At 32.7% G+C, this 22,928-nt stretch overlaps 5 protein-coding genes and 1 pseudogene across 15 annotated transcripts in view; 3 read left to right on the forward strand and 3 right to left on the reverse strand.

Annotated features, from left to right (window-relative positions):
• Positions 1-3,002, reverse strand: part of Bap170 (Brahma associated protein 170kD) — a 55,496-nt gene extending 52,494 nt beyond the window's left edge. For 3 of the 7 annotated variants that reach the window (XM_085485517.1, XM_085485515.1, XM_029308680.2), the window contains exons 1-2: positions 1,344-3,002; positions 98-191 (exon numbers count right to left, since the gene is read on the reverse strand). In XM_085485517.1, the coding sequence (XP_085341643.1) occupies positions 98-191; positions 1,344-1,435 (186 nt within the window). In that variant the 5' untranslated portion in view covers positions 1,436-3,002. Of the gene's footprint in view, positions 1-97; positions 192-599; positions 781-1,343 lie in introns of those variants that run through there. The other 4 variants (XM_085485521.1, XM_085485518.1, XM_085485519.1 and 1 more) reach the window with 2 other exon arrangements.
• Positions 3,003-4,543: 1,541 nt separating this feature from the next.
• LOC114935792 (F-box only protein 21-like) lies at positions 4,544-8,926 on the reverse strand (annotated as a pseudogene). Its single transcript, XR_014925342.1, has 7 exons — positions 8,429-8,926; positions 6,750-7,130; positions 6,229-6,670; positions 5,950-6,092; positions 5,573-5,839; positions 5,103-5,427; positions 4,544-4,899 (listed from the first exon to the last, which is right to left on the reverse strand). The product of XR_014925342.1 is annotated as an F-box only protein 21-like (transcript).
• A 2,358-nt stretch (positions 8,927-11,284) lies between these two features.
• On the forward strand, positions 11,285-12,711 carry LOC114935785 (zinc finger protein 593 homolog). Its single transcript, XM_029308684.2, has 3 exons — positions 11,285-11,484; positions 11,592-11,689; positions 12,411-12,711. The coding sequence occupies exons 1-3, from the start codon at positions 11,395-11,397 to the stop codon at positions 12,646-12,648; spliced, it is 426 nt and encodes a 141-aa protein (XP_029164517.1). The 5' UTR covers positions 11,285-11,394; the 3' UTR covers positions 12,649-12,711.
• LOC114935783 (serine--tRNA synthetase-like protein Slimp) lies at positions 12,650-14,513 on the forward strand. Its single transcript, XM_029308682.2, has one exon. The coding sequence runs from the start codon at positions 12,722-12,724 to the stop codon at positions 14,177-14,179; it is 1,458 nt and encodes a 485-aa protein (XP_029164515.1). The 5' UTR covers positions 12,650-12,721; the 3' UTR covers positions 14,180-14,513.
• On the reverse strand, positions 14,434-20,855 carry LOC114935784 (glutathione synthetase). 4 transcript variants are annotated; one of them, XM_085485526.1, is made up of 6 exons: positions 18,298-19,667; positions 17,744-18,150; positions 16,443-16,835; positions 15,487-15,706; positions 14,861-15,227; positions 14,434-14,694 (listed from the first exon to the last, which is right to left on the reverse strand). In XM_085485526.1, the coding sequence occupies exons 1-6, from the start codon at positions 18,948-18,950 to the stop codon at positions 14,530-14,532; spliced, it is 2,205 nt and encodes a 734-aa protein (XP_085341652.1). In that variant the 5' UTR covers positions 18,951-19,667; the 3' UTR covers positions 14,434-14,529. The 4 variants fall into 4 exon arrangements, with proteins under 4 accessions (XP_085341652.1, XP_029164516.1, XP_085341650.1 ...); XM_029308683.2 differs by lacking the exons at positions 16,443-16,835; positions 17,744-18,150; positions 18,298-19,667 and adding exons at positions 19,674-19,788; positions 20,098-20,855; XM_085485524.1 differs by lacking the exons at positions 14,434-14,694; positions 14,861-15,227 and having other exon boundaries at positions 15,645-15,706; positions 16,408-16,835.
• Positions 20,737-22,812, forward strand: RpS20 (ribosomal protein S20). Its single transcript, XM_029308685.2, is given in 5 exon segments — positions 20,737-20,778; positions 21,655-21,861; positions 21,863-21,913; positions 22,266-22,371; positions 22,501-22,812. Coding segments are annotated over 5 exon segments (663 nt in total). The 3' UTR covers positions 22,758-22,812.
• The last annotated feature ends 116 nt before the right edge of the window (positions 22,813-22,928 follow it).

The following is a 22,928-nucleotide window of genomic DNA, read 5'->3' on the forward strand; positions in this document are numbered from 1 at the left end:
AGTTAATTGACTGCTACTCATCGTATATATATATATATATATATATATATATATATATATATATAATTAAAATTATTTGAGTTTCATAAAAACTCACCTTAATCCATCCTCCATGAGCGGTCACCACAACATACAGCAAATACAGATCTATATCCTTCCCGTTGATCTTCGGAGACTTCTTGAAGAGCGTCCTGAAATTAAAAAATGAGGCATTAAATAGTTTTCTCTCACTCTTTTCTCCAACACAAATTAAAAAATATTTTAATATATATATAATAAATAATAAATATAAAATTCATATAATAATACATGTATAAATATATAATAATATATATAAAATAATTTTTTCTCCTTTAGGATGTACGATTTGATTATACACATGCGCAGAACAGTTTCATTTATGTAGCAAAAAATATACATCAAACATATTCTCGATTATAAAACCTGCACGCACATATATACGTATATAAGTGTACATGTATATAACGCAGAAAGTGAAAAATGTATAAATTTCCTTTACACACTCGCAGAATCCCAAATCACAAAGTTTCGAATTCAACTCGACAATAAAAAATCGGCGAAAAAAATGGCGTCTATACCTGAAATCCATGAGACGCGAGGTGACGAGGTTTCGAAATTTTTAACTGTACCCGATACACGTCATTTCCATTTTCACATATTACATACACACGCGTATTAGAAAAATTGCACACTTTGCATAATCGCGACGATTAAACAAAAAAAAAACCACGAACTAAAAAGTCGTAAATCGCGCAACACAAAGACTAAATACACTCATTGACAAAAAAAAAAAAAAATTGCATTTATGTTACAAAAAAATATATCTATATATGTGTAAGAAAAAAACCTAACAATTTTCTGACCTCTTCTCGTGCATAAAATCGTTATTAGGCAAAGAAAACGCGAAAGACGAGAGAGAACCCATTGTCCCTCTTGAACCGAAGTGAAGTTGGCCGCGGTAGAAATCGGGTTCGACCTAACCTCAAAACTCTCGCGCGCTCCCGATCATCCACTCGCGTGTCGCGACGGCTTCCGTCTGACCGTCGATCCGGTCGCTCGCGACCGCGATCCGCGAGGGGGGGGGGGCGGGAGGGAGAGGAAAAGGGGGAGGGGGAGATTCTAAATTCTCGAGATAAGCGTGGACGCGCGAAAACGGAAAGAAAGTGAAGTTGGCAGCGAAACAACGTCACTTTGACGCGAAAAACGTCACTTTGACGTAAAAAACGTCACTTTGACGTAAAAAACGTCAGTTTGACGTGAAAAAACGTCAGTTTGACGTGAAAACGTCATTCGACTCGCTACCATTCGAGAAGAACGCTCACCCTCTCGTCTCGTGGAAGTGTCGGAGATCCTTGAGGAAGTTCTCCCTCTCCTTCTCGTACGTGACGGGGTCCTTGTTGAGGATCTTGGCCATGTTCCTGGCGTCGGGGGTAACTCGTGCGCGCGGGACTATGCGTGCTAATCGGGACGGTGATGACGATGTGCTCCGGGTTTACAGGGCACGCAGGGGGCAGAGAAGAAGAAGAGGCTGACGAAGGAGGTGCAGCACATGGGCGCGCACGGGGGCACATTTACGCGAGGAGAGTCCTGCTGCTACCTTCTTCTTCGTCGTCTGCGACGATGACGCTGCTGCTGCTTCCGCCGTCTTCAGGGTAGGACGAGGACGACCGCGGGTCGACATCGGGTCGTCTTGTCCTGCGAAAGTCCGAAGTCGGCCGGTGGCCTCTTCGTTGTTCCTTCTCTCTCTCTCTCTCTCTTTCTTTCTTTCTCCCCCACCCTCTTTCTTCCTTCCTTCTCTCCGTCTCTTCTCTTTCGTACTCTTCTCTCTCTCTTCTCTTTCTCCTCTAACCGTCTCTCACTCGCTCTCGACGACGGCGGCGGCGGCTCCTTCCTGCCGCACCGCCGCCCCCGGATCGCCTCCTGCTCGTCGCGTAACGGCGTATAAACGCTCTCACGGGCGCGAGGGGTCCCCTCGTGCGAGGAAAAATCCGAACGCGCCACCGACCGGGAGAGAGAGAGAGAAACACACGATCAGTCGCGCGACTCGTCTCGTCGCCTCTTCTGCTCCTTCACAACGAGATGTACACGATATATGTATGTATCATATACGACACACAGCACTGGCTCCGCTCAGCTCAGCTCTCGGCACGCAACAAACGCGACGAACAGAGGAGGTAGCCTCCTCCACCTCTCTCTCTCTCTCTCTCGTAGGCCCCCGATCGATTCACCTGTCACTTGTCAACGAAACTCACGGGATCCGTTTGCGCGACGGCGTGCCCCGGCCTCCGCGTGAAACACGCCCGAATTCGGCTGCGCGGTTCCAACCGGGGGGACCCAGGGGGGCCGCGGCAGAGTAGCTCGCTCGCGTAAGTTTCTTCCTACTCGGCGAAGCGCCTCGGCTTAGCTTGACGTGCGCCCGTATATCAAAATGGCTGCCCGTGTGGCTGCTGCCGCCTGGCATCCATCGGCGAAGACGGCACCGCGACACGAACGGGAGAAGAGGGCCCCAGCACGGCGCACCACACCGGGGGCGACTACGTTTCTCAGCCCGTAACCGCTCAGCGAGACGGACAACGCGCCGCGACACGACGGTACACCTACACCTACCTACCGCCGTTTCCGCTCGCCACACACGTCGACAGGCAGGCAGGCGCGCGCGCTCTGACGCCCGAGAGACGCGACGCGCTCTCGCTCCCTCCTTTTCCTCCTCTCTCTCTCTATCTTTCTTTCGTTGCCTTCTACGTCATTTTACTACGGTGCGACGACGCGAACTCGAGGAATTTTTCGAAGAGACAGCGAGGGAGCAAGTCCTCCGATTTAACCCGAGCAGTCGCGGCCCTTTTGTCACCTTCCGCGAGACGCAGACCGTCTCTCGCGCGCGCGAGACCGAAATCCTTGCCGCTCCGCACGGTATTTTTACTTTCAAAATGGATGGGTGGCCCCCCTCTCGCGCTCTCGCCTCCCTCCCTTCGTGCCGCTCCGCGCGGCGACGAGACACTGAGTGCCGCCGCGCCGCGGCGCGACCTGCCTCGCCGAGCGCGCGCGCCATCTGTCGGCGGCGCGCGGGACTAGGCGAGCGGAGGCGGGAAAGGCGCCTGGATTCGAAGCGCGATCGCACGTAGATTTTATTGAATAATATATATATATATATAGGGTTGGGAAGTAACGAGTTACTTGTAACGAAGTTACAGTTACAGTTACTTTTTTTCAGTAACTGTAACTTAACTTCGTTACTTTTCTCCATCTGTAACTGTAACTGTAACTTAGTTACATTTTTTTAGTAACTAGTATCAATTGTAACAGTTACTTTATTAATTACTTTTTTTGGAAACATTCGCTAAAAGTATCGTTTAAGTATGGTAGCCGTTATATTGTTAAATTAAATTTTGATAACAGTAGCATATATATATATATAAATCTTCATATAATTTAATTTTTTACCTAAAATTTTTATTTTGTGTACATAAAATAATACAACACATAATTACAATCGACCAATCACAGTCAAGTATTTAAAAAAATTCTTAAATGTAATAATTAATCGATTTGCTTGCGACTTTGCGATTACTATTTAGTAAGTTACCATATATAACTATTTTTACTGTTGTATATAAAGGTCATTCATACATTGATGGTAATCGCAAAGTCGCAAGCAAATCGATCAATATTACATTCAAGAATTTTTTTAAATACTTGACTGTAGTTGTGCATAATATGTAAGCTCCTTATATATTTAAAATAATGTATAATTATTTTTAAAAAGTAATTGAAAAGTAACGACTACGTTACTTTTTGAGTAACTGTAACTGAGTTATTTTTTAAAATTGGTAACTTGTAACTGTAACTAGTTACTGTTTCAATAAGATAACTGTAACTGTAACTAGTTATTTTTACAAAGTAACTTTCCCAACCCTGTATATATATATATATATATATATATATATATATATATATATATGAGATATATAGATACTCATAACCCATACAGCACAAAATATTTGTAAAATCTTTTCAAAATATTTCTTAAAAGATAAAATAATTCTTGAAAATATTTTTCAAGTGTTTCCATGTCCGCTTTCTCATGTGTAAAAATATTTTCAGAAATATTTTCGATCGATATATAGATTAAAACTAATATTTCAAAAATATGTATCAAATATTTAAGAAAATATTATCTGAGCGATAAAGATGAACATTTTTAAAAATATTTTTAACAGTTTTTTTAAAATATTCTAAAAAATGTTAACACAAAAAATTTTTACATTATTTTAAAATATTGCATAAAATCATTTTAAAACGTTTTTATGCAATATTTTATAGAAATATTTAGAAATATTTTTTGAAAACATTTATAATATTTTGTGTTGTATGGGTTATATCACATATGTTTCATTTTTGGAAATATAAATACTAAACTAAGAAATTTAAGTTATATACTTGTTTAATTATTAAGATTAATAAAGAATAATATTTTTGTATATTTTAGTATTATCGAAGGCGAATTATATATTAAAAGATTCATTTGTTTTCGTAAAGTGTTGAAAGGAATTTAATGTTTTTTCACTTTTAACTTTATTACAACTTACCTTGAATTTTTAGAATTTTCATGAACTTGTTAAAAGTTGCTTATTAAAGGTTTATTTCTCCTAAAAGTAGATTGTTATAAAATTAAACGAAAAATGTTCTTTAAACGTTTATATAATGTTAATGTGTTGATGGGGTTTGAAGATATTGTCCTCTGTGTCATTATAGCGTCGTCTTCCGGATAAAGTTTCGTTAGCATTTCATTTGGTACATAATGCGTATTTTCGAATCTGCAAAAATAGCGACCAATTTCGTAATTATCGATCCATTTTGGCGCTGCTAAAGTGAGTTTGTCTAAAATAAAAAGTAAAAATAAAAAACAATGTATGAAAAGTGAAGTAAATAATAAACAAATTAATAAAGGAAATGTATTATGACTGCGAAATCAATAAAAAACCGAATTATAAAAAGAAATAAAATGTTCGTAGAATAAACAAATATATAATTTTCTATAAAACACGTTCAATATGATATATACATATAGTACATATTCATACCTTCATTCACATAACATATTTTATTCTTATCGGTAAGAATAATATAATTTGTTTGGTTCTTTCTAAATTCGTAATTATGACAGTGATTTAACGGCAAGAAATTAAGAGCTATTTCAATTGTACGATTTGATTCTCCATCAAACACTGTATCCGGTAGATGGTGTGTCAAAATTTCATAACGTCTGTCTGTAGGACGATCCCATCCGATTATGACGCCGTCGCAATTTCTGCAATCATCACGATGTGTTACGATCATTCCTACCGCAAATTTTACGTCCTCTGTTCTAATGAATTCCCATGTTTGTTTTAAACGAAGTTTTTTGATCTGAAAATTTAATGTTATACTTTAATTTATCATTCTTGCCATTTAATTCTTAAATATACGCACTTATAGCAAATTTAATTACACTTATTGTTAAATTATAAATAATTATAACTCATATGTATATAGCTGTACGTGTCAAACATACTTTACAGTGGCTATTACAATGTAGATAAATCTTATTTCGCTCGTTAATCTGAGAAGTGTTGTTGTAATGGTATGTCAAATCCACAACTCTTAGCATTAAATCGTGTCGCATCCTAATTCGTGCTGTTTCATCAAAACTTTCGCGGAATACAGAGTTTTTAAAAATTGGATGCTGCGACTCCCAGTGATACAGTTTATTCACAAGACAATCCGGGAATGTCTCAGAAATAAACTAAAACATCTTTCACTTTTTGGATTAATCGTGCCACTGCAAAGCAAAAAATTATTTATCTATTATGCGCACCTGTGTATGTAGAAAGTGGAAATACCTTTTCGAAGATTTCGATAGTTTCAAATTTAATTTTATACTATACTTACTATTTGGATTTCCAATATATACAGCGGGTTGCGATTGGTCGACCAGGGATTCTTATAATGTCGGAACGTAAACCAAGTCTTCTTGCCACGCTGTGATATATTATTAATAAAATCATTTCTTGTCCATATCTACTTTTTAATACCTATGCCAGAAATTACAATAAATTAAAGAGAAAGTGACAGTATTTTTAATATATAAACAACCAAATGACCATGCTCACAGTACGATTTTCTTCTTCTGACGCCACATATAGTTATAATATACATTATATAACTTACATTATCTATACACATGTATTCCAGATTTGTATCGTCCACATTGCACGGTCGGAAATTTAATTTGCTAAACATGTATTCGTTGAGTGTATCGATAAGCTGAATTCCTTCCACTTCGTTCCAGTGATTATTGTATATATTATTGCTTTTCCAATAAGAAAAGGTTTCAACGGACGTTGAAAATATAGAATGATCATGATGTTTTTCTTTCAGATAATTTTGTACCTCTAGTGCGATATTATCCAAAGATTCTACTACGTACGCGTAAGATACATCCTTTTGGATTTTAATAGTTTGTGCCACATTATAGGCAATCCATTCCATAAGCCGCAGTCTGTCACCTAAACCATCAAATTTGTCCAACTCCAATTGTAAATTATATTTCCTCATAATGTGAAATAGTTTTTCGTAATAATATCTTTCGGTTAAATCGCAACCAGTTCTTCTGAAAAATTTACATATGAAAACTGTGCAAGAACATAATCTATAAAGTTGTTAACACTATAAGATATTGAGTATCCTACCGTGGAGATTGTGTAAGCAAGTTTTTCAGCTCATCGTTGAAAAAAGTAAATATGGAAAATCTTTGATCATAATAAATTATCGCCTCATAATTATGTATGTTTTTATGATCATGTAAAAAACGAAATATATGATTAAAATTCACATAATTATCGATTGATTTATTTTGACAATGTCTATATCTCACATGAGATATGTATTTTCGTAATATTCTTGAATAACTGATACCCAATTCTATAAAGTTCATAATTTGTTTCTTGGATTTGTATTCTTTATGATAATATTTAGAATATATAAGACGTACGTAATGCGTTAAACAATCGTATTTTTCATGATCCTTAGTTTCAGACAATATGTCACAATATTTTTTTACAGAAGGCCATCTGAAAAATGAAACAAGAAGTAATTTAATAAAGTTTTCAAAATATATTAAAAGTTCTCTTGCATCACTATAATCAAAATTCAGAGCATTTTTAAAATAACTATAAATTTTTATATATTATATTTATTTAGTATACTCTACAAATTAATCAGTAAATTGATATAATTTTATAATATTACAATTATAAAAAGTATTCTATTTTATTTACTTCATATTTATTTCATCATATTATACATTTGTATTGTTATATTTCTCTCTCATTTCTAATTATATTATATTTATTTGTTATGTTATAAAAATGGGTAGAAAAACACCGTTTGCATGCGTTTTCAATAAAATTTTTCAATTACAGAAAAAAATTATTTCATTATATTTAATGTATTTATAAAAATTATGTTATGTGTAAGAAGATAAAATGGACAATTAAAGGAAGCGTTTTGAATGTTTAATTGCACGATAATTCCATTTTCTGCGTCTTGTCCCTCATTAATGCGTTTTTTTATGCGTTCGTTTTTATTAGGTGTATCAACTGAAAATCTTAAATATATTTTATCGCGTTATTTTCTTAATACAAAATCATCCAGTTGTGTAATAATAAAGAGTGTGTACTTTTTGTATTCGATAAATTATGAGATAAAAATATTTAATAAAATAAAAATGTTTTTCAATGGACTCACCTAATATCCATTGTTAGAGTCTTTTTAACTGTTGTTTTAATAAATGAATATTAATTTTATTAATAAATTTTAAATATAGGAATATATATATATATATATATAATTTATTAAATATTCCGAAAAGTATCACTTTATTATTTGATTCCATATGTTAATGATTACGGATTAGAAATGAAAGAAAAATAATAAATGGATTGGATGAAACTATATAATCCAAAATTATAGAAAATTCTTAATTATAAAAAATCGTTATATTTCTACAAAAAAATATCATATAGACAACACATACGTGCGCGCCATTGTCTAATTTTCTGTAATTGTATTTAATTTTATTTTGAAACAAGAACTGTGTTAAGCAAATGTAACTCACAATGCAAATCAAGACGCATCTAATCGTCGCATCATCGCGGAAAAAAGGCACCAATATTTACGAGAATCGACTTGTTTTGCTTTTCTTAGAAAATGATTATTTAATAGATTCTTTTTCATTCTACTCTATTTGATTATATATTATATTTTTTATATTTGTGATATTTTAAATAAAATTTTCAAATATATATACAAATATTGTGATAATGCAATATCTGATTTATTCATGAAAAATATACAAACAAAAAATTACCTTTGAGAAAATTTCTTTTCCATATACTTTGGATAGTTGGCTGCGTAACGAAATTGTGTGCAGGTGCATCGGAAATTAATGATATCCTCGATGGTGATGTTCTTATAGCTGAGAATGATGGATATCAATTCTTCTGGTAAGGATATTATCGGTGCCATTATGACAAGAATTCGAGAAAGAGCACTACAGAAAATTATATAAATCGAAGTAATTGCAACAAATTATTCGCGTATAATTATTAAAAATTTCAATTCGCATAACACGTGTTCGATGTAAACGGTACGGACGTTGTTCACGTTCTGTCCACTCTTCTTTTGAAATTTTTACCTAAGAACCTAAAATATGCTCTCCCGTCGTGCTCATTGTCACGTGATGTACCATATACATAGAAAAGAGAAACAAAATATATTGTTGGAAATTCTATTGTTCCATTTTTATTCGACAATGAACCTTCAAGACAGAAGAATCACAGAGAATAGTATATTGAATATAACGCATAAAAGTGCGTAGCAACTATATAAAAATATTAAGTCATCCTTTAAACTATGCGTCTCTTTATAGCTTGCATGGAATAATAAATTAAAAATTCTAAGAGATTTTTAATTTTTCAAACAAAATAAATATAAATAAATGTATTTATTTATATTTTATACATTTATTAATTGTTTGTAACATAAATATTTACGAAAGTACCATTTTCCTATTTCGAGAACAATGCAATTTCTTTGAATCCTATTAAATCTTTCAGGTAATGCATTCTTGTAAGAAAAATACAATAGAAAGAGTTTGAATTAGAATTTTAGAAATGAGATGACTCTTATATTCTAATGCATGGAAAAAAATGTATGATCCATACATTTGAGGAGAAAAATGTCGAACTCGCAATCTTAAACCACGTTCACGTAAATGTCTTCTAATTGTTTGATCACTGATTCAAACAATTTAAGTTAATAATTTTTTCAAACTATGTTAAGTTAAATTTAATGGTGAAAAAATTAATTTTCGCAATTTTTCGCAATAACATCGCATTTGGGTCTATTGGCCGATATATATATATATATATATATATATATATATATATATATATATTAAAAATTAACTTTTTAAGTATAAATTAAATTTAATCTGAACTTTTAACCAAATTAATTTTTTAATATTTTAATGCAACAGAAATAATTTTGTAAACCATTAAATTTAACAATATTAAAAATATTTTACTGACTCTCGAAATAAATATAATATATATATATATATATATATATATATATATATATATATATATCCCAGATAGTACCATGTCTAAAATGCACGCATAAGTCATCATTAAGAAATATTTAAGATATCTTTAAGAAATCTTATGATCATATCATATTGTATATATATATATATATATATATATATTGTATATATATATATATATGTACACACACACACATATATATCCCAGATAGCACCATGTCCAAAATGCACCCATAAGAAATCTTTAAGATGTTTTCAAGATGTCTTTGGGATATCATATCATAAGATTTCTTAAAGATATCTTAAATATTTCTTAATGATGACTTATGCGTGCATTTTAGACATGGTACTATCTGGGATATACATATATATATATTATATATTTATTTCGAGAGTCAGTAAAATATTTTTAATATTGTTAAATTTAATGGTTTACAAAATTATTTCTGTTACATTAAAATATTAAAAAACTAATTTGGTTAAAAGTTCAGATTAAATTTAATTTATAGTTAAAAAGTTAATTTTTAAAAAATATTTATATTTAATTAAAATGTCATAACTTTTTAATTTTAAATTTATTCTCTCCCTTGTTAATTTTTTTATATTTATATAGACAAAATAATAAATAAGGAATATCAATTAAAATTTCTATTCGCTCGTGTATTGTATAAAACAACAAATGTATTAAAAAAATGCCAACTTAAATTATCGAGCAATATTTAAGATGTTGTATCCAATTAAAATTTATTCCATAAATAATATATTAAAATTACAAAAAACCTTTCATAAACGTTTCAACCGCACGCGGTCTTCCTCAGTGTAACAAAATGTTAAGTACTTTATAATTCTTACAAAAAAATAAATCATAATATTCTTAAAATTACTAATAGTCCGTTACTTCGAGTATAATAATAGCTCTTACTATTAATTATTTTCATTTTTTAAATACTTATTATTGTGTCACACATTCCCAGATAGCAACCGTACATCATTTTGACGTCGATGACGTCATTCCCTTATAGAAATTTATTACTAGTAACGCCAATTTATCACTTATTTCGAGTATTTAATCACTTTATTTGGAGTACTTAAATTACTGTATATCGCAGTATTTTAAGTATTCGAAATAAGTAATTAATTGGCGTTACTAGTGATAAATTTCTATAAGGGTTAAACATTAAAATGACATCATTTGACGTTTAATGACGTCAGTTTATGAGTTGTGAATTTGTGTTATAAACCTTTATACAGGGTGTCCGGTAACTAACGGACCAACGATTACAAGTGGATTCTTTGGTCAATTTGGGAATGATTTTTCCTCAGCAAAAATGTCGAAAAAGGTCATCATTTTTTACAACTTTCCAATATTTGTCATTATGTATCTTTATAACTAAGCCTCAAATTAAAATTTTATCATAGTAAACTCTATACCTGAAATTAGCTGAAAAATGTAATTATGTTAGACTTTTAACGCCAAAACGTTTAGTTTTCAAAAAACCCATTTTTTTCAATCGCTTATAATTCGAAAATTATTGACTTCTCACTATTTTTGCTAAGGAAAAATCGTCTCTAAATTAGCCAGAGAATCCGCTCTCAATCATTGGTCCGTTAGTTACCGGACACCCTGTATATGCACTCAATGTGCACTTTAGTGCATCCGACCGAATTCGTTAAAATAAATTTCTAGCGCGAATCAATTTTCTGGAGACGTCAATTCACGTACAACGATGCCGTATGCACGTAAAAAGCAACACCGAGGTGACACACACTTGAAGAAAGGCTGGAGGACGAAGCGAAGGAAGAAGGACCTGGACGAGGTACGTTGAAGAGTTCGCGCGTAACCTCTTTCAGCCACGTGGATGATGTGGTGCGAATTTGAGATTCGTGATTAGGTACAGGATGACGTGAATCTCTGAATTTTTAGATCGATGAAGATCTGAAGGCAAACACGGAGAAGCTGCTGAATCAGGAGGTGGATTTTGAAAGACCCGGAGCGGCGCAACATTATTGCATTCATTGCGCGTAAGTTTGATATTGTAATATAACCTTATAATCCAGCCTTTCGTCCAAATAATACAAAATTGAGCCATTCTTTAAATTGTCATCCAGAAAATCTCAAACTCTGCGCAAAATTACATGCTTTTTTCTCAAATAATCCCTATGAAAAATGATATTGCAAAAATATAGAAATATAATAAAATAGAAATAACTTTAAATGTAAAATATATTGCATTTAAAATGCATTCTAAATTTATAAGATAAAATATATATTAAATTTCACGCGTTTTTTTTTTTTTTTCACAAATCTCTCTGAAAAATAATATTGCAAAAAGTATATAAATATAATAAAGTAGAAATATAACTTTTCATGTAAAATATTATATTGCATTTAAAATGTATTATACGTATATAAAATATATTAAATTTCTCCTGTTTTTTTTTCTCAAATCTCTGAAAAATAATATTGTAAAAAATATATAAACATAATAAAAGAGAAATGTAATTTTTTATGTAAAATATATTGCATTTAAAATGTATTATACGTATATAAAATATATTAAATTTCACGTGTAAATTAATACTGTACTGTTATCTACAATATATTACATACCGAAAAATAATATGATATAAAAGCATAATTGTTCACCATTAATATCATAATGCAATATTTTAATAAGATATATTGAACAATATCTTATTAACGCTATTAAAAATTGAGAAAGATCTTATTGCTTGATTTCAGGAGGTATTTTATAAACGAAACTGCTCTACACTCTCATTTCAACACCAAAGTGCATAAACGACGATTGAAGGCACTCGAGTTAGAGCCATATAGCATCGAAGAATCTGAAAGAGCAGCCAGCAAGGGAAGCTATGTCGCACCACAAAAGCGAAAGATCGAAACTATAACAAGAGAAAATTCTAATAAGAAAGACACAGATGCTGGGCCAAAAGCTAAGGCAATAAAGATAGATGAATAAGTTTAATTTATCATAATAGTGCTGCATCTTCATATTATGATATGCGAAAGGATTTAGGAAGCTCAACAACACAATGATTAATCTGTGCAGATTCACGAACGCTTTGCAGCGAACATGTAGAGTCCTAATGCGCGATGTTCGTCGTAGGACCTTCCTCTCGACGAATTTCAAGAGAGATTACAGTTCAGCATTGTACATTTCTGGTAATAAAGCTTACAAGGCATTCGCATTCCTGTCACCGTACCTGGATTGCGATGAGAGATTTGCTGATATGGAGAAACTGCGGAAAGAGCTGGTGCTACGTGGGATGAATGATGTGAATGTGATTCAGTTGAAGAATGCGTGGGATTTCTACTTGAAGATGGTTGGGGACAGAAGTGCTTTAGAGAGCAACAATTCCGAACTCGCGGGTCGCGTGAAAAGTTTACTCGAAAGTCCCGAACGTACTACTGAGCAAGAGCAAGAAATCCTCAAACTGCGTACCCAGTTGAATATCATACGACAAGACTTGAAGACCATCAAAGAAGCGATCTGGGAGTTGGACGAAGATGTGATGGAGAGAATCTTGAAATTACCAAACGAGTTGGATCCTAGAACACCCATCGACGAGTCGGTGGTGCTGAAGAGCATCGGCAGCGTGCTCGAATTGTCCCAGGAAGACAAAAGAAGGAGTCACATCGACATCGGAACAAGCTTGGATCTACTGCAATACAAGAACCCCATGCATTATTATCTATGCAACGACGCAGCCTTGTTCGAGCTCGCCATCCTGGCGCACGCGGGCAGAATTTTCGGCGAAAACGACATGGTCAGGATAGTCGGGACCGATTTCAGTCGTAGTCTCGTAGTAGAAGCTTCCGGTTTGAATCACGAGGACCCCACGGCAGCTTTCGTCCTAGAGAATCACAACGAGGTCGAGAGGGGCTCGCCAAATCGCATGCACCTGGTCGGTGGCGCGAGCCTGGTCTCTTTCCTGATCCTACATACGAAACAATTGATAAATCCCAATCAGTTCCCGCTCAAGTACTTCACCACCGGGAGACAGTACACGCCGGTGCCGCGTGACGCGCAGGTGTGCGGTTTGTTCACGGCTTGCCAAGCATCCGTGGCGCACGCCTTCGTCGTGGTGAAGGACACGAGGAGCGAGGAGTACGAGACTCGGTTCAACGAGCTCCTGGAGAACGTATGCAGATTGTATGACGACCTGGACGTTCATTATCGCGTTGTCATGCGAGCCGCGTCCGAGCTGCAGCCTTGCGAGGGCCTGCGCGTCTCCTTCGAGATGTGGTCGCCCTTCGCGAATCAGTATGTCGAGGTCGGTCACGTGTCCGCGTACGGAACTTACTTCAGCAAGAGATTACTCATCGCCTACCAGACCCCTCGTGGCAGAGACTTTCCCGCAATGATATCCGGCACCGTTCTCTCCGTTCCGCGTCTGCTGGCTTGCATGCTCGAGCAAAAACCCGACGAATTCGTGATTCCACCGAGGATTGCCGAACTTGTGCCTTCGGACGATTACACGACTACATAAATTAATATGCTATGTAAATCAGTAATTGGAGAAATTGTTGAATTGCTATTAAAGCTCTTGAGTCCCCTCGCTGCTGCCATGTTAGATTGTGACATCACAATTCCAACATAGTCGGTGAGGAGCCAGGAACCTTAATATATTGTAAAAATATTGTATAAATTTTTTTCCAGACTAAGGAAAAATGTTTAATGCTTTTCTGAAATATGTAGGAATGGATATCAATTGATAATATAGAAGTTGTAAAGAGGCACGAGTTTCAGTTTATAATTTTGGTCCATAATATATATTAGCGCAATAATAAATGCTGGAGTATGTTACTTGACTTTTGTACAAAGCATCGTCTTAGGCTGCTATTTTACAAGATATCGTTCGATGTAATGCAGAACTTCGAAAGCGACTTCCACCATGATAAGAATGATTATCATCCATTCCAAACGAACGTGATGACGGTCACTCAAGTGCGACGATAAAATGCTTACCAATTCCACACAGTGGTTTAATCTTTCATTCATCACCTGTACAAAAGATATATATATATAAAACCAGATAAAAATATATAAAAAAGATATAAAAGAAACAGATATAATATTATAAAAAACAGATAATTGTATAAAAAAATCAAATATCTTATATATATATAAATGAATGATAAAGTTAAGATACTTCACAAATAAGACTTACTCTCGTACGCTTTGTGATGCTAAAGTATCCGCAAATGTGTTGATACAAGTTTTCGAGATCGTCTCGTTCCCAGTAAAAATCTGGCGTATCCAACAAATCCGAGGTGAGATTAATCCGATGCCTGAGAGCAAAAAGTTCGCCCTGTTTCCTCAACACCTCCTGCTGCGTCATCTGAAGCTTCCTTCCGGCTTTCAGATCTTCCGTAACAAATTCGATCGAATCGACGTAACGATTCAACGATGCCTCCCAGATGCCTAATTTGACAGATTGCGCCATGGCATTAGAGAATGTATACTTGTCCAGCTTGTCCAAGTTTCCGGTGTCTCGAGCCAAGATGATGTCGCCGTCCTTCAAGTGACTCTTCTTCCTAAGGAGATTAAGGATAATAATAAAATAATATATAATAATATAATTACTAAATAAAAATACTATAATAATATTATAATACTATAATAATTACTTAATTTTAATATAATTACTAAATTTACTTCTCGTGAATTACTAAATTTATTTCCCAAAATATATATTCGTTTTGCTTTTTAATATGTCTTGGAAAATGAATAATTATATATATGCACATAATGTGTTTTTTTTATGAAAGCAATTAATAATGAAAATAGTTATACCCGAAATCCGCATAAGTGTAATGCATCAACTCGCTTTCGGTGTGAATCAGCTCCTTTATGTAACGATTCTGCTCGTAATTTTTCAGAAACTGCAATAGGTTGCCACATTCGAGATCGGAAATATTCCACATGACGATACTACCCTCTCGAAAGAAAAAGATCTCCCGTGGTTCGTGTCCCACTTCGTATTTTGCCACCGCATGTATAACATCGGGCAAGGCTGTAAAAAACAATGAACACAATATAAATTAAATTTTAATTAATTCCTGGAATTAAATGGACTAGAAGAAATATCAAGAAGATTAAATAAAAAATGAATAAATTTGATTTTTTCTTTTTTTATGTGTATTATTTTGTGAAACTTGGGGGTATAACTAATGTATTAAAATTTAAATTCAAATTGTGAGATAATTTCAGATAAAGACGTGTTCAGATTTTTTGTTTCATACGTAAATGGAAAAAATCCTAAATAGCAATAATCGAAAAGATGAGTGAAGAAAACATTCACAAATGTACAGACATCAACAGACTGTTGAATAAAAAATGATCGCAAATACACATGCATTCGAAAGTCAGGGCCTATCGAGAGATAATATAAAGACGATATAAAATAAAACTTCGAATTAAAACAAGACTGAGAGACTATCTAATAATTAAGAAGTTTGTTTATAATAAAGAAATCGCGGTAAACATATATATATAGTAATATATTCTAATTTATTTTTAATTCAATAATCATAAAAATGTATGTATACAAAATATAAATTTGTATAAATGTCAAGGCCTCTTCTATGGCAAACAATATTGCGCTTTGAGAAGCAACAAGAAGGAATGATATCGCAACGTAGCTGCATAATTATATGTTATATTATACAATTAATTATATATAACACAATTTGCGCTCTTTGCATGTTATCCTACATTTTAATCGATCAAAAACGGACTGTCACAAGCACCTAATCCAGTCGCCACCCCGCCTTCGTTATCGATAGCCAATTTCGTTCTCAACATATGACCACCCTGTTTATTGACAATAATATTTCTATCATCTCCGATGATAACGCCGAATATGCCTAACTCCGAGACGAACTGTTTCGTGTCCACGTTCTCGTTAATTCCAGGTTTCACGGCGTAGTTTTCATGCACTGGCGGATAAATCCGATCCATGAGAATCCAAGCTACTCGAGTTTGCTCGGATTTGACTGATTCTAAGAAGTTCTTGATATCCATTCCATACAAATTGTTGCAGCCCCCTTCTCTCTGCGGCTTTAACACGAAACGCTGAGGGTCCGAAATTCCCATTTCCACAGCAACATTCCCATGTTCGTCAAAATCCAGTGGATATAGACCTGATTAATAAAAAATTAATTAAAAAATGTAATTTAATTTTACTAAAACATGTAATTAAGATCATAAATATATTTTGAATTATTCTTATATTATCAATATTATAGAATCGCAACATGTTTCTGTAGCTTAGAACTCAAAGAACAAAATCCTACATTTACAGAGTGTCTACTCAAATTTTGTAAAAAAATTCCCTGAGAATTCCCAATATTAAAAATTTCAAGTAAAATCAGAAAATTTGAACTTTCTAAAAGCTCCTTTTATTATATACGCTTTTTTCATTCATATAATTGAAAAATTATCAAGAGTGCAGATTTTTTTTACCATTTAATATTGATTTATTAATTATAAAATTAATTTGCATAATAACATTATATCTGAATGCTAAAAATATATGCAAGAATATAAAGTAAAAACAGAAAAAAATAATTTATTATAAACGTCTTAAGGAATATTAATTTATTCAAATTAATTGTTTATTAAATTATTATTTATTTGTTTATTAAATTATTATTTCTTTAATTATTTATTATAAGTAAGGAGTATTAATTTCTTTAAATATTACTTATTAAATTAAAAAATTGAACAATTTTGCATGAAACTTGATCTTGATACCGAAATAAATCGTCAATAAAAAAATTACATAAAATTTTAATAAAAATTTAAATATTGCGAAGATACGTTAGATATATGTTTCTTAAAAGTGCTAAATAAAAGTAAAATTATTAAAAAGACATTTTTTTTAAATTCCTTGAATCTCAATCAAATTCCATGAGAATTCTCTGGTTTTTCAAGATTGGAAAAAACAAAATTCCCTGAGAATACCAAGTTTTCAAGGTTTTTCCCAGGAGTATACACCCTGATTTATATATAAATATACAAGAGAGAGAAAGAGCAATGAAATGTATACCAGTAAATATTTCTTTAACTTTCATCGCCGTTTTCTCGTCCTTTAAGAAACGCGCGACCATCCCGGGCTTTGCAAGAGTCTGTTGAACCTTCTTTGTACCAGCCAAATGATACTGAATGCTTGGACATTTGATCGCCAATGACCTCTCAATCAGCAATCTCGCGTCCCACTCTTTTTTCGTGTGATATTGTCCAGGCTCGTAGCCGCATCTGTAGTAGACTACAGACACAACGTAATCGTTCACTATCAATTCCTTGTCTGGGCCCAGTCTCGCAGTTTCCGCTAATTGCGTCAGATTTCTGCGAATCACCTTTACATTTGGATTCTGCTTTCGTATCTCGAATTCGTGGAAACGCTGATCGCAGATATTGTACGTAATGTCCTCGATAACAAATAAAATGACAGCCCTGTAAATAATTTTACATCTTTAATTACATGCAAATAAGAATAAAATTTATTATATGAAAAAAATAAATAAAATTGCAAAATTTGTGGTAAGAGAATGGAGGTCTGACAAGTAGTAATAAATTTAAAAAAATTATTTATAAACATACTGAGGATTGCCGTACAAACTCCATGCTTCTATCATGCCTGAGCATAGTGTTTGCAGCGCATTATTTTCAGGAAGATTGTCCAATTCTGTCGTATACCCAAGTTCTTGCAAGACAAACTTATGCAACTGAGTGGATACAGGACCCAGCCAGCCGAATCCTGAGGCAATTGTATTTATCTCAACCTGTTTCCAACAACAATGCGGCTTAAGTTTCTTCTTGGTGTCTTTCTTCGGACAACTTGTATCCAGCATCAGATCTGAGCGCAAGATACCAAGGGATACCTTCTGAGCAGCCCCTTCTTCGCGAACAATCTCATAAATGTCAAATAAGTTTCTAGTGAAATCATCAACCTTAACAGTCTCTTCCAAAGTCTCCTTCAAAAAGTCATAATCGTGAGCTACTCTGTGTATGAGCATGTTTAAAGTGATCTGAATGTCACAAGCATTTTGGAACTCTTCCCTTGGAAATGGAGATGGCAACAGCATGAATGGTGCAAACTGCAAGACGTCTCTGTTAAAATTGACCTTCGATCTCAAACACATCCCATTCATGAGGGCCCAATCCTTCGCCTTCTCAATCAGGTCTTCCAATTCTTTTCTTGAAATGTTCAGCGAGATGGACAGCTTCATTATCGCTTGCTTATCCTCATACATTCTTCCCAAGCTAAACTTTGCTCCTATCAATCTTCAAACATTCAGTAATAAACTTATATACTTTATTTTTGTACTTCCAATTAAAATGTCCCAGAATAAACAATCCTCATTCAATCCTCAAAAGATTGCATTCAAATACAAGCTTTGTTTTGATTACGTCAACAGATAAATTCAAAATGATCATATTGTATGTACAAAAGTTAGGTGTTTTTTTCTTCACAAAAATGTGAATATTCAGTATAATAAAAATGATAAAAAAATTATCAACAATCACTTCACTGCATTTGATTCACTTATAATATTTCACTTTGAAATGTGTGATTAATTAGGGGCATAAATTATTTCTTTATCGTGATGATATCAGATACGTTGATCGATGTTGAAGAACAACCAGTTCGTAGGTTATCAAATGTATGCAATGATTAATATGAATAATTCCTATGTGTTGAATGACTCTAAAAACAACCGGCAGTTTACAGCAGCTGATAGCAACTGATAAACTTGATTCTCGTCTCCGCTTTATTAAGCGTCAAACAGCTGATGATTCAGATGAATGAACCAATCAAAATTCTTAAAAATCGATATACTCGGTGACACGTAAAAACGGATATATATATATTGCTCAAAATTTCGTGTAATCTTGCAATCATTTATGTGGCATTAAGATTATTTCGCAAAAATTTCGAAAAAAAGATATTGAGAAATTTTGCAAAAAATACTTACAATTCGTGGAAGTAGATATTTTACTGGGAATATAAAGTTGCTGATCCAGCAGGCCGTAAGCTAAAGCTTCCAAGTTATACTCTTCTGCCGTAGCTAAAGCTTTTACATTCCATGTCTAATAAAAAGAAATCTTTTTTACATATATATAATTATATATACTATTTTTTTATGCATATTATGTATATTATATATACTATTTTTTTTATACATATATAATTATATATACTATTTTTTATACATATGTATATTATATATACTATTTTATAGTATATATAAATATAATAGTATATATATAATTAAATATACTATTTCATACATATATCTTTTTCATATACATATTTTTCTGCCTTTCACATACATTATACACATTGTTACAGATTTGCAAGGCAATATTCTAATTTCTAACACAGACATATAAACTCACATCAGGTTTTGGAACCTTGTCATCGATCACAACTTTATTTCTTCTAGGCCTCTTCTTCATTTGCAATGTAGATATACTTTCTACGATGTCAGTTGCATTTTCCTTAAATTTATTCTTCTGCAGTTGTAAGATTATAGAATTGTGAAAAAGTCTCCTGTGAACTTTGCACATTATATGTGTGGAAAACTCAATCTGCACCACCACTGGCTTTATTTGCATAGCTCTTAAATTTGTTGCGATGCCCCAACAAGCATCAACGTTAATTTTACTTCTGCAGCTTGATAACACAAATCTATGAATCATAGCGAGACTCATTTTATTAGATTTTGTACAGTCAAAACTATACACTAATATAATTTGCACTATTCTTGTGCGTACAAGAAATATATATTTCTGTACAAAATAATTTTAATAATTTTGTACTCCTCAACGTAAGTAAAACAAATAAAAGGAAGATAATTATAAAAATTATTAACACAATTCACATACAATAATAATTATCTCCAAAAACAAAGTTCATTGTTCACTAATATTGTTCATACCGATATTGATGATATCATCTATCATCAGTCATTTAAAACGATCTTTTAAATTACTTTTAGTAAAGTATTTTTTTTCAAATTTATATTATATATTTACATGTGCAATGCACATTTCTTTGCAGTAAATTCAGGTTATGTTGTAAGTGGTGGGTTAGAAACACTTTTTGTGACACTTTCTGGATTTTGCAATATCCTGCAACTGTAACCTCCATAAAGTTGTTGATTGTACTAAGATAGGTATTATATAAAAGCTGTTGATAATTATATAATAAACTTGATAATTTTACAATATGTGTGACAATAAGAAAAAATAAAATAAAATAATAATAGTTTATAAAATAAAATATTTTAAATATTTTTATTATTAATATTTAAATAAATTTTATATTTAAATTTAATATTTAAATTTTAAATAAATATTTTATTATTAATATTTAAATAAATTTTAAATATTACGTAGACAATAAATAATTATTTATTTTTTAATAACAATTTAGATCGATTAATTATTCAACCTAAATATAGAATTAAAATAAATCTAACGCATTAAACCTAAATTAAAAATAAAATTTATCTTTGTTTGCTGCAAGATAAAAATTATATATTAGTTTCTTTTGATATTAAAAATATCTTACAAAAATAAATTACTCACATTAATTCTTGCGTTTACGTAATTTGAATAATAATTATTATATTTATTTTTTAATAACAATTTCAATAACAATTTAGATCGATTAATTATTCAACCTAAATATAGAATTAAAATAAATCTAACACATTAAACCTAAATTAAAAATAAAATTTATCTTTGTTTGCTGCAAGATAAAAATGATATATTAGTTTCTTTTGATATTAAAAATATCTTTCAAAAGTAAACTACTCACATTAATTCTTGCGTTTACGTAATTTGAATAATAATTAAGTAGATAATTAGTATAATGTAATATAATTAGATGAAGAAGTTATAAAATCAGAGAATTTATCTCACGAAATTAAAATTTGAATATGATTACAGCATCGAGTAGATTGCTCGACCAATCAGAGCGAAGGAAGCACAGATCTCTTCGTCCCGATTGGTCGATCGAATAATCTCCAAGTCGAGTGCACAAAAGTTCGTCCGAAGTGCACCGAAGCTTTCCGAAAAGTGGAGCCAACCGGAAGTCGGGACTTCTCTTGTGTTAGACACGTGAATGTTTTAGCGTGCTGGTTCAGCGCTGATCAGTTTTATTCGAATACAAATTGGTTATCTCGACCAGGACGAGAATTCAATCATGGTAAGCGATTAATGTGACACCGATTAATATTTCTGATGCAAAATTTGCCATAGCGATAGAATATTTAACTTCTAAAAATCAAAATCAAATACTGAATTAGGTTAGGTGTTCAAACGAAGCTACAACAATGTTGCACCTATTTTTTAACACAAAATTGCGAAATTATCATCATTGTCATCATCATCATCATTATTTTTATTATTATTATCATTGATATCATCATCATTATTTTTATTATTATCATCGATATCATCATCATCATCATCATTATCATTATCATTATCATTATTATTATTTATCATCAAATTAATATAATTTATTAAAATCGGTATGTTTCATTTTTATTTTCCAGGCTACCACCAAGGTGGATAATCCTGAAAAGCCAGGGCAGGAAGTCACTCCCATTCATCGCATTAGAATTACACTTACATCTCGCAATGTTCGTTCCCTCGAGAAAGGTAAATATAAGCTTGATAGATCTCATTATTTATTTTGTTAATTGACAGTAAAACTTTAGAAGCAAATAAACAATATAATTTGAAATGCAAACTTAATATGGTATAAATAACTGAATAATTCTTTTTTAGTGTGTGCTGAATTAATCAATGGAGCTAAGAAGCAGAAGTTGAAGGTTAAGGGACCTGTTCGCATGCCGACAAAGATTTTGAGAATAACCACTCGCAAAACACCTTGCGGCGAGGGTTCAAAGACATGGGATCGTTTCCAGATGCGAATACACAAGAGAGTCATTGATTTGTATTCGCCATCAGAAATTGTGAAACAAATCACAAGCATTTCAATCGAGCCTGGTGTAGAGGTGGAAGTGACGATTGCCAATGAATAAACAATGACATTAAAACTGTATACAAAGTTTTAATAAAAATATAAAAAAAACTGAACCTATGTTTTATAGATTTTTTTTACACATCATAAATAACTTTTTCTAGATTATTAAATATATTCACTAAATGTATAATATTGAGTAATTTATCAGCTGTCTTCAGATCATTTATTG

This window comes from Nylanderia fulva, unplaced genomic scaffold, assembly GCF_048542155.1.
Source record: "Nylanderia fulva isolate GAGA-0341 unplaced genomic scaffold, ASM4854215v1 Scaffold37, whole genome shotgun sequence".
Taxonomy (NCBI): domain Eukaryota; kingdom Metazoa; phylum Arthropoda; class Insecta; order Hymenoptera; family Formicidae; genus Nylanderia; species Nylanderia fulva.

Bases quoted from the DNA above. Each gene is read 5' to 3' on its own strand.
- LOC114935785 (XM_029308684.2), top strand. From the start codon at position 11,395: ATGCCGTATGCACGTAAAAAGCAACACCGAGGTGACACACACTTGAAG. The intron at 11,485-11,591 runs GTACGTTGAAGA...CTGAATTTTTAG, and splicing joins GGAAGAAGGACCTGGACGAG to ATCGATGAAGATCTGAAGGC. The intron at 11,690-12,410 runs GTAAGTTTGATA...GCTTGATTTCAG, and splicing joins CATTATTGCATTCATTGCGC to GAGGTATTTTATAAACGAAA.
- LOC114935783 (XM_029308682.2), top strand. From the start codon at position 12,722: ATGATTAATCTGTGCAGATTCACGAACGCTTTGCAGCGAACATGTAGA.
- LOC114935784 (XM_085485526.1), bottom strand. From the start codon at position 18,950: ATGTATGAGGATAAGCAAGCGATAATGAAGCTGTCCATCTCGCTGAAC. The intron at 16,836-17,743 runs GTATACATTTCA...TTTATTAATCAG, and splicing joins AGTTAAAGAAATATTTACTG to GTCTATATCCACTGGATTTT. The intron at 15,228-15,486 runs GTATAACTATTT...TAATCTCCTTAG, and splicing joins TACACTTATGCGGATTTCGG to GAAGAAGAGTCACTTGAAGG.